This window comes from Rhincodon typus, chromosome 4, assembly GCF_021869965.1.
Source record: "Rhincodon typus isolate 14 chromosome 4, sRhiTyp1.1, whole genome shotgun sequence".
NCBI lineage: Eukaryota > Metazoa > Chordata > Chondrichthyes > Orectolobiformes > Rhincodontidae > Rhincodon > Rhincodon typus.
This window is the reverse complement of record NC_063335.1, coordinates 121,330,993-121,343,741: the sequence shown is the minus strand read 5'-3', so window position 1 is coordinate 121,343,741 and position 12,749 is coordinate 121,330,993. Positions and strand designations below refer to the sequence as shown.

Genomic DNA, 12,749 nt, shown 5'->3' with positions numbered 1-12,749 from the left:
GAGATATTGTCTAAGGAGCCTGGTGAGTTGCTGCAGTGCATCTTGTACTTGGTGCATACAGCTGCTACTGGTGGTGTTGGGATGAATAATAGCTCAGGCTCCATTCCAGCTGCCAGTCTAAGTTTAAAATTTTCAATATTTGGACTTCCTGAATATTGTTAGAACAGCACTCATCCAGGCACATAGAGAATGTTTCATCACACTCATGACTTGTGCCTTGTAGATGATGGTTAAGTGTTGAGGAGCCAGAAGGTGAGTTACTCACCACAAATTCTCAGCCTCTGACTTGCTCACATAGCCACAGTAATTATGTGGCTGTTCCAGTTCAGTATCTGATCAATAGTAGCCCCCTGGATGTTGCTATAGGGGTATTCACTGATGTTAATGAATGTCAAGGAGTGATTTTTTGGAGATGGTCACTGCCTGGCACTTTATGTGACATGAATGTAATTTAACACATCAGCTCAAGTGTGAATACTGTCCAGGTCTTGCTGCATTTGGACACCGGCTGCTTTGGTATTTCAAGAGTAGCAAATAGTGCTGAATGTTGTGTAATAATCAAGAAAATTCAGACTTCTGATCTTATGATGGAGGGAAAACCATTGATGAAGCAGCTGAAGGTGGAAGAGTCCAGGACACTACCAAGAGGAAGCCTGCGGAGATGTCCTAGAGTTGAGGTGATTGACCACTAACAACCACAACCAGCTTCCTTTAGGCTTGATGTGACCACAACCAGCAGAGAGTTCTCCAATTCCCATTAATTCCAGTTTTACTCGGCTTCCAGGATACCAATTGGCCTTGAAGCCAATTAGTCCTAAATTCGATATTGTTTCGCCATAGTTCTGCAAACCTATTCAATGACACATACAGAAATTAGATTGAATTTCCAAATCTAACAGTTTAAAATTGTTATGTAAAAGTATAAAATGTGATAATTTGGCGTGAGTTAGCATAAATCCTCAAAGTACGTTTATATCAGATGAACAAAAACAGTGAATTGGCTAATGATTGAAGTTTCCACAATATTACAGGTACTTTCTTCTCCCTATAAGAAGTCAAATCTCTAAGACTTCAGAGAAATTTTTCTGTTGCTCGCCCTATGTGAGCTTAATATAGTGTGAGACAGGCCACAGAAGCTGCGATCATGTTGCAGGTTGTGTAAATTCAGCTGGTGCATTGGTCTTGGCTGTAGGGCATTTTACAAATGTTGCTACATAAACAAGAGCATGATCCCCGAGTTGAAACTCCGTTGTGCTGTGCTCCACAGACTTTAGCATAAACATTTTGCCAAAAGAAAGGGAGACATCTGTAAAGGGATTAGAAACCTACTCCCTAATACACTTCTTAAACCATCACGTACCCAATGCTGTGCAGAATGAGTATTTACGGTGTAGATGCAGGCAAGGCAAAATGGGCATTAAGCCTTTGGAAAAGGGTGCAGAGGAAGCTCTCTGGAACAGTGCCAAGGGTGTGGGCTTTCAATTATTTGAAAAAACTGAAGAAACTGCTGTTGTTCCTCTTAGAACAATGAAAGTTAAAGGGACTTGTGTAAAGGAGTTCAAAGCCATGAACAATTTTATAGGATAAGCAAAAATAAACTGATTGGTTACTTACTACTTTGTCACTAGAGGATAAAGCTTTTAACTAGTTATCAAAAGAACCAGCAGTGTGAAAAAGGGATTTTATTTTTAAAATGAGTGAGTTGCTGTGATCTGCAATTGGTGGCCTGTGAGGGAGTTGAAAGTAACGGGAAATTGAAGAGGCAATTAAAGGGAAAAAAATCATTTCTGGACTCTGGGGAAGGAGCAGGGGGAGTGGGACTAATGACCTGGTGGGACACAATGGGCTTAATGACCTCTTTGTGTGCTGTGTGTATGCATAAAGCAGATTCTGGTGAACATCTCATAAGTCTATACCAGACTGTGTTTCAGAAAGAAATCTAATGTCCAGCATAGCCCCCCACACCCAACCACCACCACTCCCATAAAGTGTGTGAAAATGGGAGACTCAACTGGTTAACATGGCTTGGGTCCAAGAAGTTACTCCTCTTTACGTAGCATTGTCAACATCCCAATGGATAATATAGACTAAAGGAAAGAACTAATCTTGAAAATTGCATTCCATATAATCGCAGCAGTTACTCAACACAAACTCAAACCATTCCACTTCATCTAGAGATGAAGAAAATCTGTAATCCCCACTTTTCCCTGGGGCCATCTCTCTCCACTTCATCTGTAGCCTGTAAAGTATTATTACTGAACCAGCTGATTGTGTGAAGGATAAAGATGTCATTTCATTTTTGTTAGAAGAGGCCAGACAGATAAAACTGTTGAACATTTTATGTTTTTATTACTTGTGATCGTTTAGATTGAGTGGGTTTTCCTTTTTCAGTGAAAATTAGAACACTTTCACAGTTATAACCAGAAGCATAACATGGTAACATATGGCTGTTGTTGGCTTAGAGTTTTCCGGAGCAGAGCATTCTGGAACTCCCTTCCTAACAGCGCACTGGGTGTACTGACATCACGCACAGACTTTGCAGTTTCAACACCACCTTCTCAGGGATAGTTAGAAGTGGGCAGTAAATGCTGGCATTCACAGCGATGCCTGTATTTAATGGAGAAATAAAGAAAATATGTCAAGGTTTGCCCTTTGGTGTTAACCTTGTACCTTCAAGTGTTTTTTACATTTTAAGTTGCTGGAGATGTGAGATAACAACAGTGCAATGAAAGCAGTGGAGCAACTGGGAGTTTGGCGATCAACAATCCATCTCCTTAATAGATGGAATTTAAGGATAGGCAAAGGAAGGAAATAAAATTACAAATAGAACTAGAGGATTAGAGAACTAGAATCAAATCAAGTACAGGAAGAAAAATAATGAGAGGGAAAGTAAGATTGGATAAAAACAGAGAAGGATAAATTAAAAATGTAAAAACTCATTTACTGTCAATCAGAACAATTTACTACCTGTTGGAAAGAAACTACACAGTTTTGGTTGTTCTGTGTTTGAGCCAGCAGGTTTTTGTTAATTAACAAGCAAATGCAGCAATTTCTTGAAACTCACAGGGAGATTGAGGATGAAGAGTTGTTCTTTTGCGGTTAACGTTGGAGCCACACAAGTCATTCAGTGATTTGCGATGTGACAATTTGTAGTTCACGGGATTTCTCTTCCTTGCTACAAGTTACTGGATAATGTATGTATTATTAACAGTGAATACTGGTAAACTCCTCACTGTTACTGTGGCAGCAAATTCTGGCCAATTGAAAAATGGGCTTTTGGAATGATGCTGTGTTAATTTCTGCTTTATGCATAACAAGTCCATTTTCAGAATTAGAAAATATTTTATCTGTTTTAAATTAAGAAGGATGACTTGGCAAAGATAACTTCTGCTTAAGAGATCAGGAATGTGTTTTGAAAGAATGTAGTAACTTAGACATATTGAATTTCCCTGTATGTTCAACTGTTGCTAAGTGACCCCTTTGTTAGATTACAATACTTAGATCTATTGATACAATGGAAACTTTTAACATCTGTACAGAACAAGCAAACTTCTGGATGTATGTTGTCCTTCTGTTACAAATAGTTAAATGGGGCCATGCATTGTCACTCTGCCCTACTTTGCCCTTGATTTATTGTCCTTTTTGAATGCAGTTCTTTAAGTATTGATGTTCGTACGCTCTATAAGTCATGTTTCTCATACTTCATGTACCTTTGCAACCTGTGACTGGACCCCAGTGTTGAATGTTTGAATGATCAGTGAATGTAACAGGGTGCTTCCAGGTCAGGATTGGAATTTTATTAACTTGATTTCCTCGCCAACAAGCACTCAAGTAACTTTAGATTGCACACCACTTTCAGCTGTTTGAAACCATGTTTTTGAAAAGCAACCAAAACCCAAATCAACATTTGAAGGGAAGTTTTGGCCAACTTTTATATTAATAAAGTCCAGAGAATAAATACAATTGCATGAAGTCATCCACAAAAGCTTTTTTTCAAATAAAAATTCTTCGTAAATCCAGTACTTTGAAAAGATATATATACTTATGCAGTTTGGGGCTTGATCCAAGTGCCATAATGATCATAAGATAGACAAAAGTGCAAAATACTATTCAGGCTGTTAACAATTCAACAGCCTGGAACAAACACCAGCTACACACATCATAGCTCTCAGTGAATTATTAACTGAGCCTAAACATTCATTCTCCATGTTGACCACTTTGTATAGACTCTTGGCTTCTGTCTTCAGTTTGCCTTTCTTTCATTTATGCTTGTGCTCTTAATCTAGGTCTAATTATATGTTTTTGCGAGCTTACCTTTTTACTGAACACATTATTGATAAAAGCAAGTGTTACACCTCAAACTTTAAATATGGCACCCATCCATGAAGGCATAATCTAAAACTTAGGGCCAGAGCTTTCAGGAGAGATGTTAGGAAGCAGTTTGATACATTTATATATTGCACCCCCATTATAGAACTTCATAGAATCCCTACAGTGTGGAAACAGGCCCTTCAGCCCAACAAGTCCACACCGACCCTCAGAGTATCCCACCCAGACCGATCCCCCTGTATCTCATCTAATCTACATATTCCTGAACACTGCGGGCAATTTAGCATGGCCAATCCACCTAGCCTGCACATCTTTGGACATTGGGAGGAAACCGGAGCACCCGGAGGAAACCCACGCAGACACTGGGAGAATGTGAAGACTCCACACAGACAGTCACCCGAGGGTGGAATCGAACCCGGGTCCCTGGCGCTGTGAGGCAGCAGTGCTAACCACTGAGCCACTATGCTGCTGCGAACTATCTTGTATTGAAGATATACGGAACTCTGTTCAACAAATGGCAGTGGATGTTAGAGTAGTTAATTTAAATCTGAGATAGATAAATTTTTGTTAAGCAAAGATATTCAGGGTTATGGGACAAAGGCAGGTATATGAAGTTTAACCCTGATCAACCATGATCTCATTAAATAGCAGAACAGGCTTGAGGGGCTGAATGGCCTACTCCCGTTCCTTTGAAACCCCCACCACCATCCATTTCTATTTTTGTGGTTGAACATCTACATTTTCCTTGTCTTTCTTTCCTTCTACCTCAAAAACGATTCTTGCGGTTCTTCTCTACATCTTTGTCACAACATTACTGCCTATGTGGCTAGAACTGGATGCAATAACTGAAATAAAAAAACCAAATGTTCAGAACACTTAGCAAATCAGGTACCGTCTGTTGTGAGAGAATAGCAGAGTTAATGTTTCATGTCTTGACCTTTCATTGGCAAAATCAACCTGAAATTCTGTTGTTCTCTGCTACAAATGCTGCCTCACCTCCTGAGGGTCCCACTATCTTTTATTTCAAATTTTCAACATCTGTAGAACCTGACTTTTTAAAATCAAAATAGCAATACTTAGTGACCAATTGGTATAAATGGACCCACAATTTCATAGGGGAGGGAGTTCTGGGATTTTGATCTAGTTATATCTAAAGGAATGGCAATACAATTCCAAGTTAGAATAATGTCTGGTTTGGAAAGGAACTTGCAAGTATGGTGTTCCTCTGCCTTGTCCTTCTCATTAGCAGTAGTGAGTTTGCAAAGTGTTGTCTAAGGTACCTTGGTAAAATTCTGCAGTACATCTTATAGATGATACTTACAGCTGCCTCTGTATGTTGATGGTGGGGATAGTGAATGTGGATACAGTGCCAATCAAGTGGGCTGCTTTGTCCTGGATGGTATCAGGCTTCTTGAGTGTTGTTAGAGCTGCATGCATCCAGCAAGTGTGATTATTCTATCACACTCATGACTTGTGCCTTGTAGATGATGGACCGGCTTTGGGAGTCAGGAGGTGGGTTACTCGCTGCAGTATTCTTGGCTTGTGGCTTGCTCTTGTGGCCACTTTGTTTATCTAGCTTGTCCAATTCAGTTTTTGGTCAATGGTTAACCCCCCCAGGATGTTGATAAAGCAATATTTAGAGATGCTAATTCCACTGAACTTCAAGGGATAATGATTAAATACTCTCGGCACTTGTGTGGCATGAATGTTACTCATCACTCGTCTACCCAAACCTGGATATTTCCCAGGTCTTGCTGCATTTGGGCATGTGTTTCTTTCGTATCTGAGGAGTTGCGAATGGTGCTGAACGTAGCACAATCATTAGCAAACATCCCCACTTCTGATCTTACAGTGGAGGGAAGGTCATTCTTAGGACATTACCTGGAGGAACTCCTGCAGAGATGTCCTGGAACTGAGATGACTGAACTCCAACAACCACAGTCATCTCCCTCGGTGCCAGATATGAATCCAACTAGCCTAGACAATAAAGAATGTATTTTTGTTCTTATATTCTTTGTCAATGGCTGTGGCTTTAGGAAATTGCCAATTTTCAGATAGTCATTTGCCTGGTACTGTGAAAATCTTTTGGCATAACTTTGTTTGTTGAGAGATATCTTTAATAAAGTGATATATCTGTTAGGTTTATTTGTCAAATTTTTTAAAAAGTATTTTCTTTTCACTAATGTGTTGGCATAAATGTGACATCTATTATTTCTGTCTTGTATTCTCATCAGCAGTGATGGTGAATCTGGCTCACAAAGTGTCTGTGACCAGCTTGTGTCTCCAATGGCATTGGCAGCCTGCACCAGGGTAGATTCATGTTTTGCAGCATGGTTTGTGCCTTCTTTTGGCATCTCATTGCAGTTTGCCCAAATTGAGCTTCACCTTTGTCATCATCTGGATCAGCTCGGTAGAGGTATGTTACTGAACAAATTTGTTACTTAGACATTTTCAGTTCTAAACTAAAGCTTTGTCATTTTATTCCGAGGAAACCTGTCACCATATATTGAGAACTTTTTTTTCTGAAATGCTGAAAGAAGAGTAAAGTATGCTTTCTTGAAAACACAGTTTTGCTTTTATTCAAAAAATTAATTAAAACATGAATTGCTTTCTGTGAAATATCATGACCTGAGATCATAAGAGAGATTTTTCTCAAATATATTGCTTATTTAACTAATACAAATCAATTGATCTTGTATATAAGAGTTTGTTTTAAGTATTATATATTAAACAACCAACGTAATACAAGGTATGCCACCGTTTCACAATAATTCATATCAAAGTGTTCAGTGTGCATTTAATAAAAGGTTACATAAGAACTTGAAAAAGAAAAGAGTAGTAAGATAAGTCGATAGGGTGAGATGAAATAGGTTTATGTCAAACTTAAACTAGTTAGTCTTTTACTAGTTAGTCTGAATGGCCTGTTTCTGTGCTAAAACACTTGTTTTCATGGAAATGTGAATTTTAAATAAAGAAATTGATATTCTTCACTTGGGCTTGAAAATGCACTCTGCATGCTGAAGATGTGTGTCTGTGATCACCTCTGCTATTTTATTGGAAAGTCCCCTCTTTAATATGAGTATAATTTCATTGCCTTAGTTTGTAATAGTCATACTTCACTGATTTTCTGATTTTAGTAGTAAATACCCCTGAAAATCTGAATCTCTCAGAACCACAGAGCACAGAAGCAGGTTATTTGACCTGTACAGTTGTCAAAATGCTTGAAAATCTCAATAAATCCATTCTAAATTTTAATCCCATTCTGTTTTGAACTTTGAAATAACCATCACGTAGAATTGAATTTTAAAAAATGCCTTTGAAGGTACTAGTTTAATCCTTCCTATTCAATTTGCGAAGATCATTTCACAATTATTAACATTAAGTGGACAAAATTAGAATGGTTTTATTTTACCTTTGAGTTGTAACAGCAACTTACCTATCTGTTTAAATTTCGATTATAAATCGGTGAATAGCTTTAATGCTACTATTTTACACAATCCATCAAATTTCTAAAATTTTTGCGTGAAATATTTATTTCATACCACAGCACATCCCAGCTGTCTTCAGGCATTCATCCCTGATAGAAAGCTGCCTGCAGAGCAAGAATACATGATTGTTTCTCTGAAAAGCCCAAATGTCTACATGTGGCAATGGTCCGATGGCCCTGTCTACCGAGAGCTCCAGTTCTCTGCGATCGCCAACTGCAAGCTGCTCGAGTACCGTAACCTAACCATGACAAGCATTTTAAAACCCTTCATCTTTCATGGGCAAGTAGTCATTAGCAACAGCTGTGTGGAGCAGCTAATGGACGGAAATGTGTTTGTTGACCCAGTGTTTATCAGTGTGGGGCAACACGCAGTTCATTCACTGGACATAGCAGCTCGTGCTTGGAGACAGGTACGTTTAAGCATGTGAAATAATTTAAACCATGTCAGCTCTTTTTACAATTAACCATCGGGGACTCTGGGACAAGAGTAGACCATTGAGCCCCTCAAGCCTGCTCTGCCATTCAGTGAGACCATGGCTGATTGACTTCCCAACTCTATTTATTCATCTGTGCCCACATCATTTCGAGATCTTGGATAACGCACATCTCAGGTGTAGAATCAGCATATTTTATACTTTTCATTAAATGACAGAGGGTTATCCAAGGTCTTGTCAACAAAATAAAATTAATGCTTCAAGAGGTATCTCTATTACGATGAGCCCCAATACTCTTCATTATAAGTTTTTTAAAAAAGGAAACTCATTAGATGAAATGGTAGTCTTCTATTCCTCATTGTCGGTACCCTCGGGTTCCTCTGGAGCTCGTTAGCCCCAGAATACCTCAAATACCTTGTCAACCTCAAAATGTTGACAAGGGGAAGTCAGTTGATGTGGTGTATTTGGACATTCAGAAAGCGTTTAACAAAGTCCTGCATAAGAAATTATTGCACAAGATTAAAGTGCATGGGATTGGGGACGTGTATTGAGATGGATAGGAAACTGGTTGGAAGAGAAGAAACAAAGGGTAGGAATTGATGTGTTCTTTTCAGATTGGCAGGCAATAACTAGTGGGGTGCCACAGGGATCGGTGCAGGGACCCCAGCTATTCACAATATATATTAAGGATTTGGATGAGGGAACAAAATGTAACATCTCCAAATTTGCAGATGATACCAAGTTGGGTGGGAAGGTGAACTGTGACGAGGATGCAGAGATCCTTCAGCATGATCTCAACAGGTTGAGTGAGTGGGAAAATCAATGGCAGATGCAGTGTAATTTGGATAAATGTGAGGTTATTCACTTCAGAAGCAAAAACAAGAAGGCAGATTACTACCTGAATGGCTGTAAATTTGGAAAGGGGAGTGTGCAGCGAGACCTGGGTGTCCTTGTACACCAGTTGCTGAAGGTAAGCATGCAGGTGCAGCAGGCAGTAAAGAAGGCAAATGGTATGATGGCCTTCATTGTAAAAGGTTTTGAGTACAGGAGCAGGGATGTGGTATTGCAGTTGTACAGGGCCTTGGTGAGACCGCACCTAGAATATTGTGTACAGTTTTGGTCTCCTTTTCTGAGAAAAGACGCTCTTGCTGTCGAGGGAGTGCAGCAAAGGTTCACCAGGCTGATTCCGAGAATGGCGGGACTGACGTATGTGAAGAAATTGATTAGGTTAGGATTATTTTCACTGGAGTTCAGATGAATGAGCGGAAATCTCATAGATACTTATAAATTCTAACAGGACTGGACAGGGTAGATGCAGGGAGGATGTCCCGATGGTGGGTGTGTCCAGAACCAGGTGTCACAGTCTGAGGATTCAGGATAGACCATTTAGGACAGAAATGAGGAGACATTCCTTTACCAAAAGAGTGGTGAGCCTGTGGAATTCATTACCGCGGGGAGTAGTTGATGCCAAAACATTTAATGTATTCAAGAGGCAGCTAGATAAAGCACTTGGGGCAAATGGGATCAAAGGTTATGGGGAGAAAGCAGGATTAGGCTATTGAATTGGACGATCAGCCATGATCATGAAAAATGGCGGAGCAGACTTGAAGGGCCGAATGGCGGCATCCTGCTGCTATCTTCTATGTTTCTATGCTTTGTGATTTAGAACGTATATTCAAGTTAAGCCTGAATTAGACTCCTTCTGGAAGTCACAGTGTATAATATATAAAAGATATGAGTATGTGTTCTGATTGTCTGCAACATTGTTCATGAGTTGATATGGATTTGGCCACTTACTTCTCCCATTAATGATGGGCAGCTCTGATGTAATGGGGTAGATACGGGCCTGTCTATATCTCTATTTAAATTCATTGTTTTGTTTTGAAAGTGTACCCTTTTCCCTCACAAGAGTGGAAGACAGGTCAACATCCAAAGGTCCCAAAGAGGGCCTGTGCTCCTCTGACCATAGCTCAGTGGGTCATGTTATTCATATAGGCTTCATTTTAAGAGTCGTCCAAAGTCCAACAGATAGAACTGAATACCTAGAAGCCAGAGAGCTCAATTATAAAGTCAAGTACCAAAAGAAAAAGTTTTGTTTAATCCTCCTGTGCAACACCGTAGTTAAGTTTATATCAAAACTGTCATTCTTGTATTATGCAAATAATGTAATCACAGTAGAAGTACTCATACAATGTTCCTTTTTAAAACATTTTCTTTCATAATATATAAATATTACAAATTATTTTTGCTTCATGATACCAAGCCCTGTATTTTGATGCCAATCATTTTTCATGCACAATTCACAGGCACACAGGCAATATCTCATTGTTTTAGTCAAATTGTACCCACTGACTGGTCAGCATTGAAAATCTTAGTTCTCTAATTTTTAAAAGTAGAAAGTTGAGCTGTGATGCCAGTATTTTGTCTAAATATTTTTGCAGTCATTAAAGATTAAGCGTCAGAGACATTGCCAACTTTAACTTCTAAATCAGTATTTAGATGAGACACAAATCCTCCAGAAGGATCCAATTTTTTTTAAACAACTGTTTTATTAAGTACTATGGAGAATTTAAAATGCTGGCATTGACAGTAACCAGCTTTTGTCAGTCATCTGAAATATTAACCGGCGTATTCACGTCCTCGGGTTTTCAGGCCGTGGTATTTACCACTAGGTGGATAGCTGCTAAACATCCTTAGGGCTGATCTAATGCACACTGATGTTTTCTGTTCCAGAATGAACATCCAGAGGCAGAGGAGTTGGTCTTCAGCCACTTTGTGATATGTAATGACACTCAGGAGACACTGCGGTTTGGCCAGGTGGATACTGATGAAAATGTTCTATTGGCCAGTCAGCACAGCCATCAGTACAGCTGGCGTTCACACAAGTCCCCCCAGGTATTACAAAACGTAGCTTGCTGAATTATTCTTTGACGGCTCTTTCAGGGGACTAAACGGTAATAATAACAGCAGGTGCCTTGAAGGAGACATTAATATTGCTGTATGAGTAAAGCAAGCTTTTTATGATTTAAGTCCAGAAAATGTCAGTGATAAACCCAGTGCAACTGCCTCCAATTTATTTAAGTACTGAGTGCTGACATAGAGTATTGTGGTCCAATAATTGTGCCCTTATCTATGGGCCAGTGTATTTGGGTTCAAGTCTTACTTGTCACAGAAGTGCGTCATAATGCATCCAAGTAAGTTAATTAGCAAAGTCATTTAAAGTGCACTTTACCTTCAGCATCCCAATAACACCTGTCATATTTTCTCACACCAAAGTCAGAATCCAACAATGGCATTTTGTCACAGCTTCTGTCTGAAAATGATGAATGTTCTGCTGTCTCTCACAGCTTTTGCCTTTTAATTCTGTCATTTTTGTTGGAAGCAAATTGTGAAAGCATGTGTTCATTTCTCGTCGTACGAAGCTTCCAGTTCTGGATGGTTAAGAGAACATTAACAAGTATGAGGCAGTGATGTGTAGTTTGTTCCACAAAGGTGGAATTTCATTTCATTTTTAAATATCCTGTTTTTGACAGTTGCCTTGATGTAGAGTATACTTACTGGTAGGTGCCCTAACTGTGACTGGTGTGACACTGTGAGGATTTTCCAACCTTAGTTCTCAAATTAACTTCCCAAAAGGAACTAGAAAAACAGATGATTGGAGTTAGACCAGATACCACTACATTTAAGCAGTTTCCCACAATAACATCTCATCTGTCCATCATTTTGCCCTCACTTACCTATCCTATTGCTACCCACTTAGCTCCCCAACTTAGTCATTGACATTTTTGGCCTCTACATCGGGGAAACCAAGCGGAGACTCGGGGACCGCTTTGCAGAACACCTACGCTCGGTTCGCAATAAACAACTGCACCTCCCAGTCGCGAACCATTTCAACTCCCCCTCCCATTCCTCAGACGACATGTCCATCCTGGGCCTCCTGCAGTGCCACAACGATGCCACCCGAAGGTTGCAGGAACAGCAACTCATATTCCGCTTGGGAACCCTGCAGCCCAATGGTATCAATGTGGATTTCACAAGTTTCAAAATCTCCCCTCCCCCTACTGCATCCCAAAACCAGTCCAGCTCGTCCCTGCCTCCCTAACCTGTTCTTCCTCCCACCTATCCCCTCCTCCCACCTCAAGCCGCACCTCCATCTCCTACCGACCAACCTCATCCCGCCCCCTTGACCTGTCCGTCCTCCCTGGACTGACCTATCCCCTTCCTAACTCCCTACCTACACTCACCTTTCCTGGCCCCATCCCCGCCTCTTCGACCTGTTTGTTTCCTCTCCACCTATCCTCTCCTCTATCCCTCTTCTATCCGCCTCCCACTCTCTCCCTATTTATTTCAAAACCCCCTTCCCCTCTCCCTCTTCTGATGAAGGGTCTAGGCCCGAAACGTCAGCCTCTCTGCTCCTATGATGCTGCTTGGCCTGCTGTGTTCATCCAGCCCTGCACCTTGTTGTCTCGGATTCTCCAGCATCTGCAGTTCCTACTATC

General features: G+C 40.2%; 1 protein-coding gene across 1 annotated transcript in view; it reads left to right on the top strand.

Moving 5' to 3' along the window:
- The window catches only part of LOC109928501 (intermembrane lipid transfer protein VPS13B-like), a 196,723-nt gene that overhangs the window by 52,471 nt on the left and 131,503 nt on the right, over positions 1-12,749 (top strand). The window contains exons 7-9 of the mRNA XM_048596230.1: positions 6,564-6,745; positions 7,877-8,226; positions 10,984-11,145. Of these exons, the coding sequence (XP_048452187.1) occupies positions 6,564-6,745; positions 7,877-8,226; positions 10,984-11,145 (694 nt within the window). The remainder of the gene's footprint in view (positions 1-6,563; positions 6,746-7,876; positions 8,227-10,983; positions 11,146-12,749) is intronic.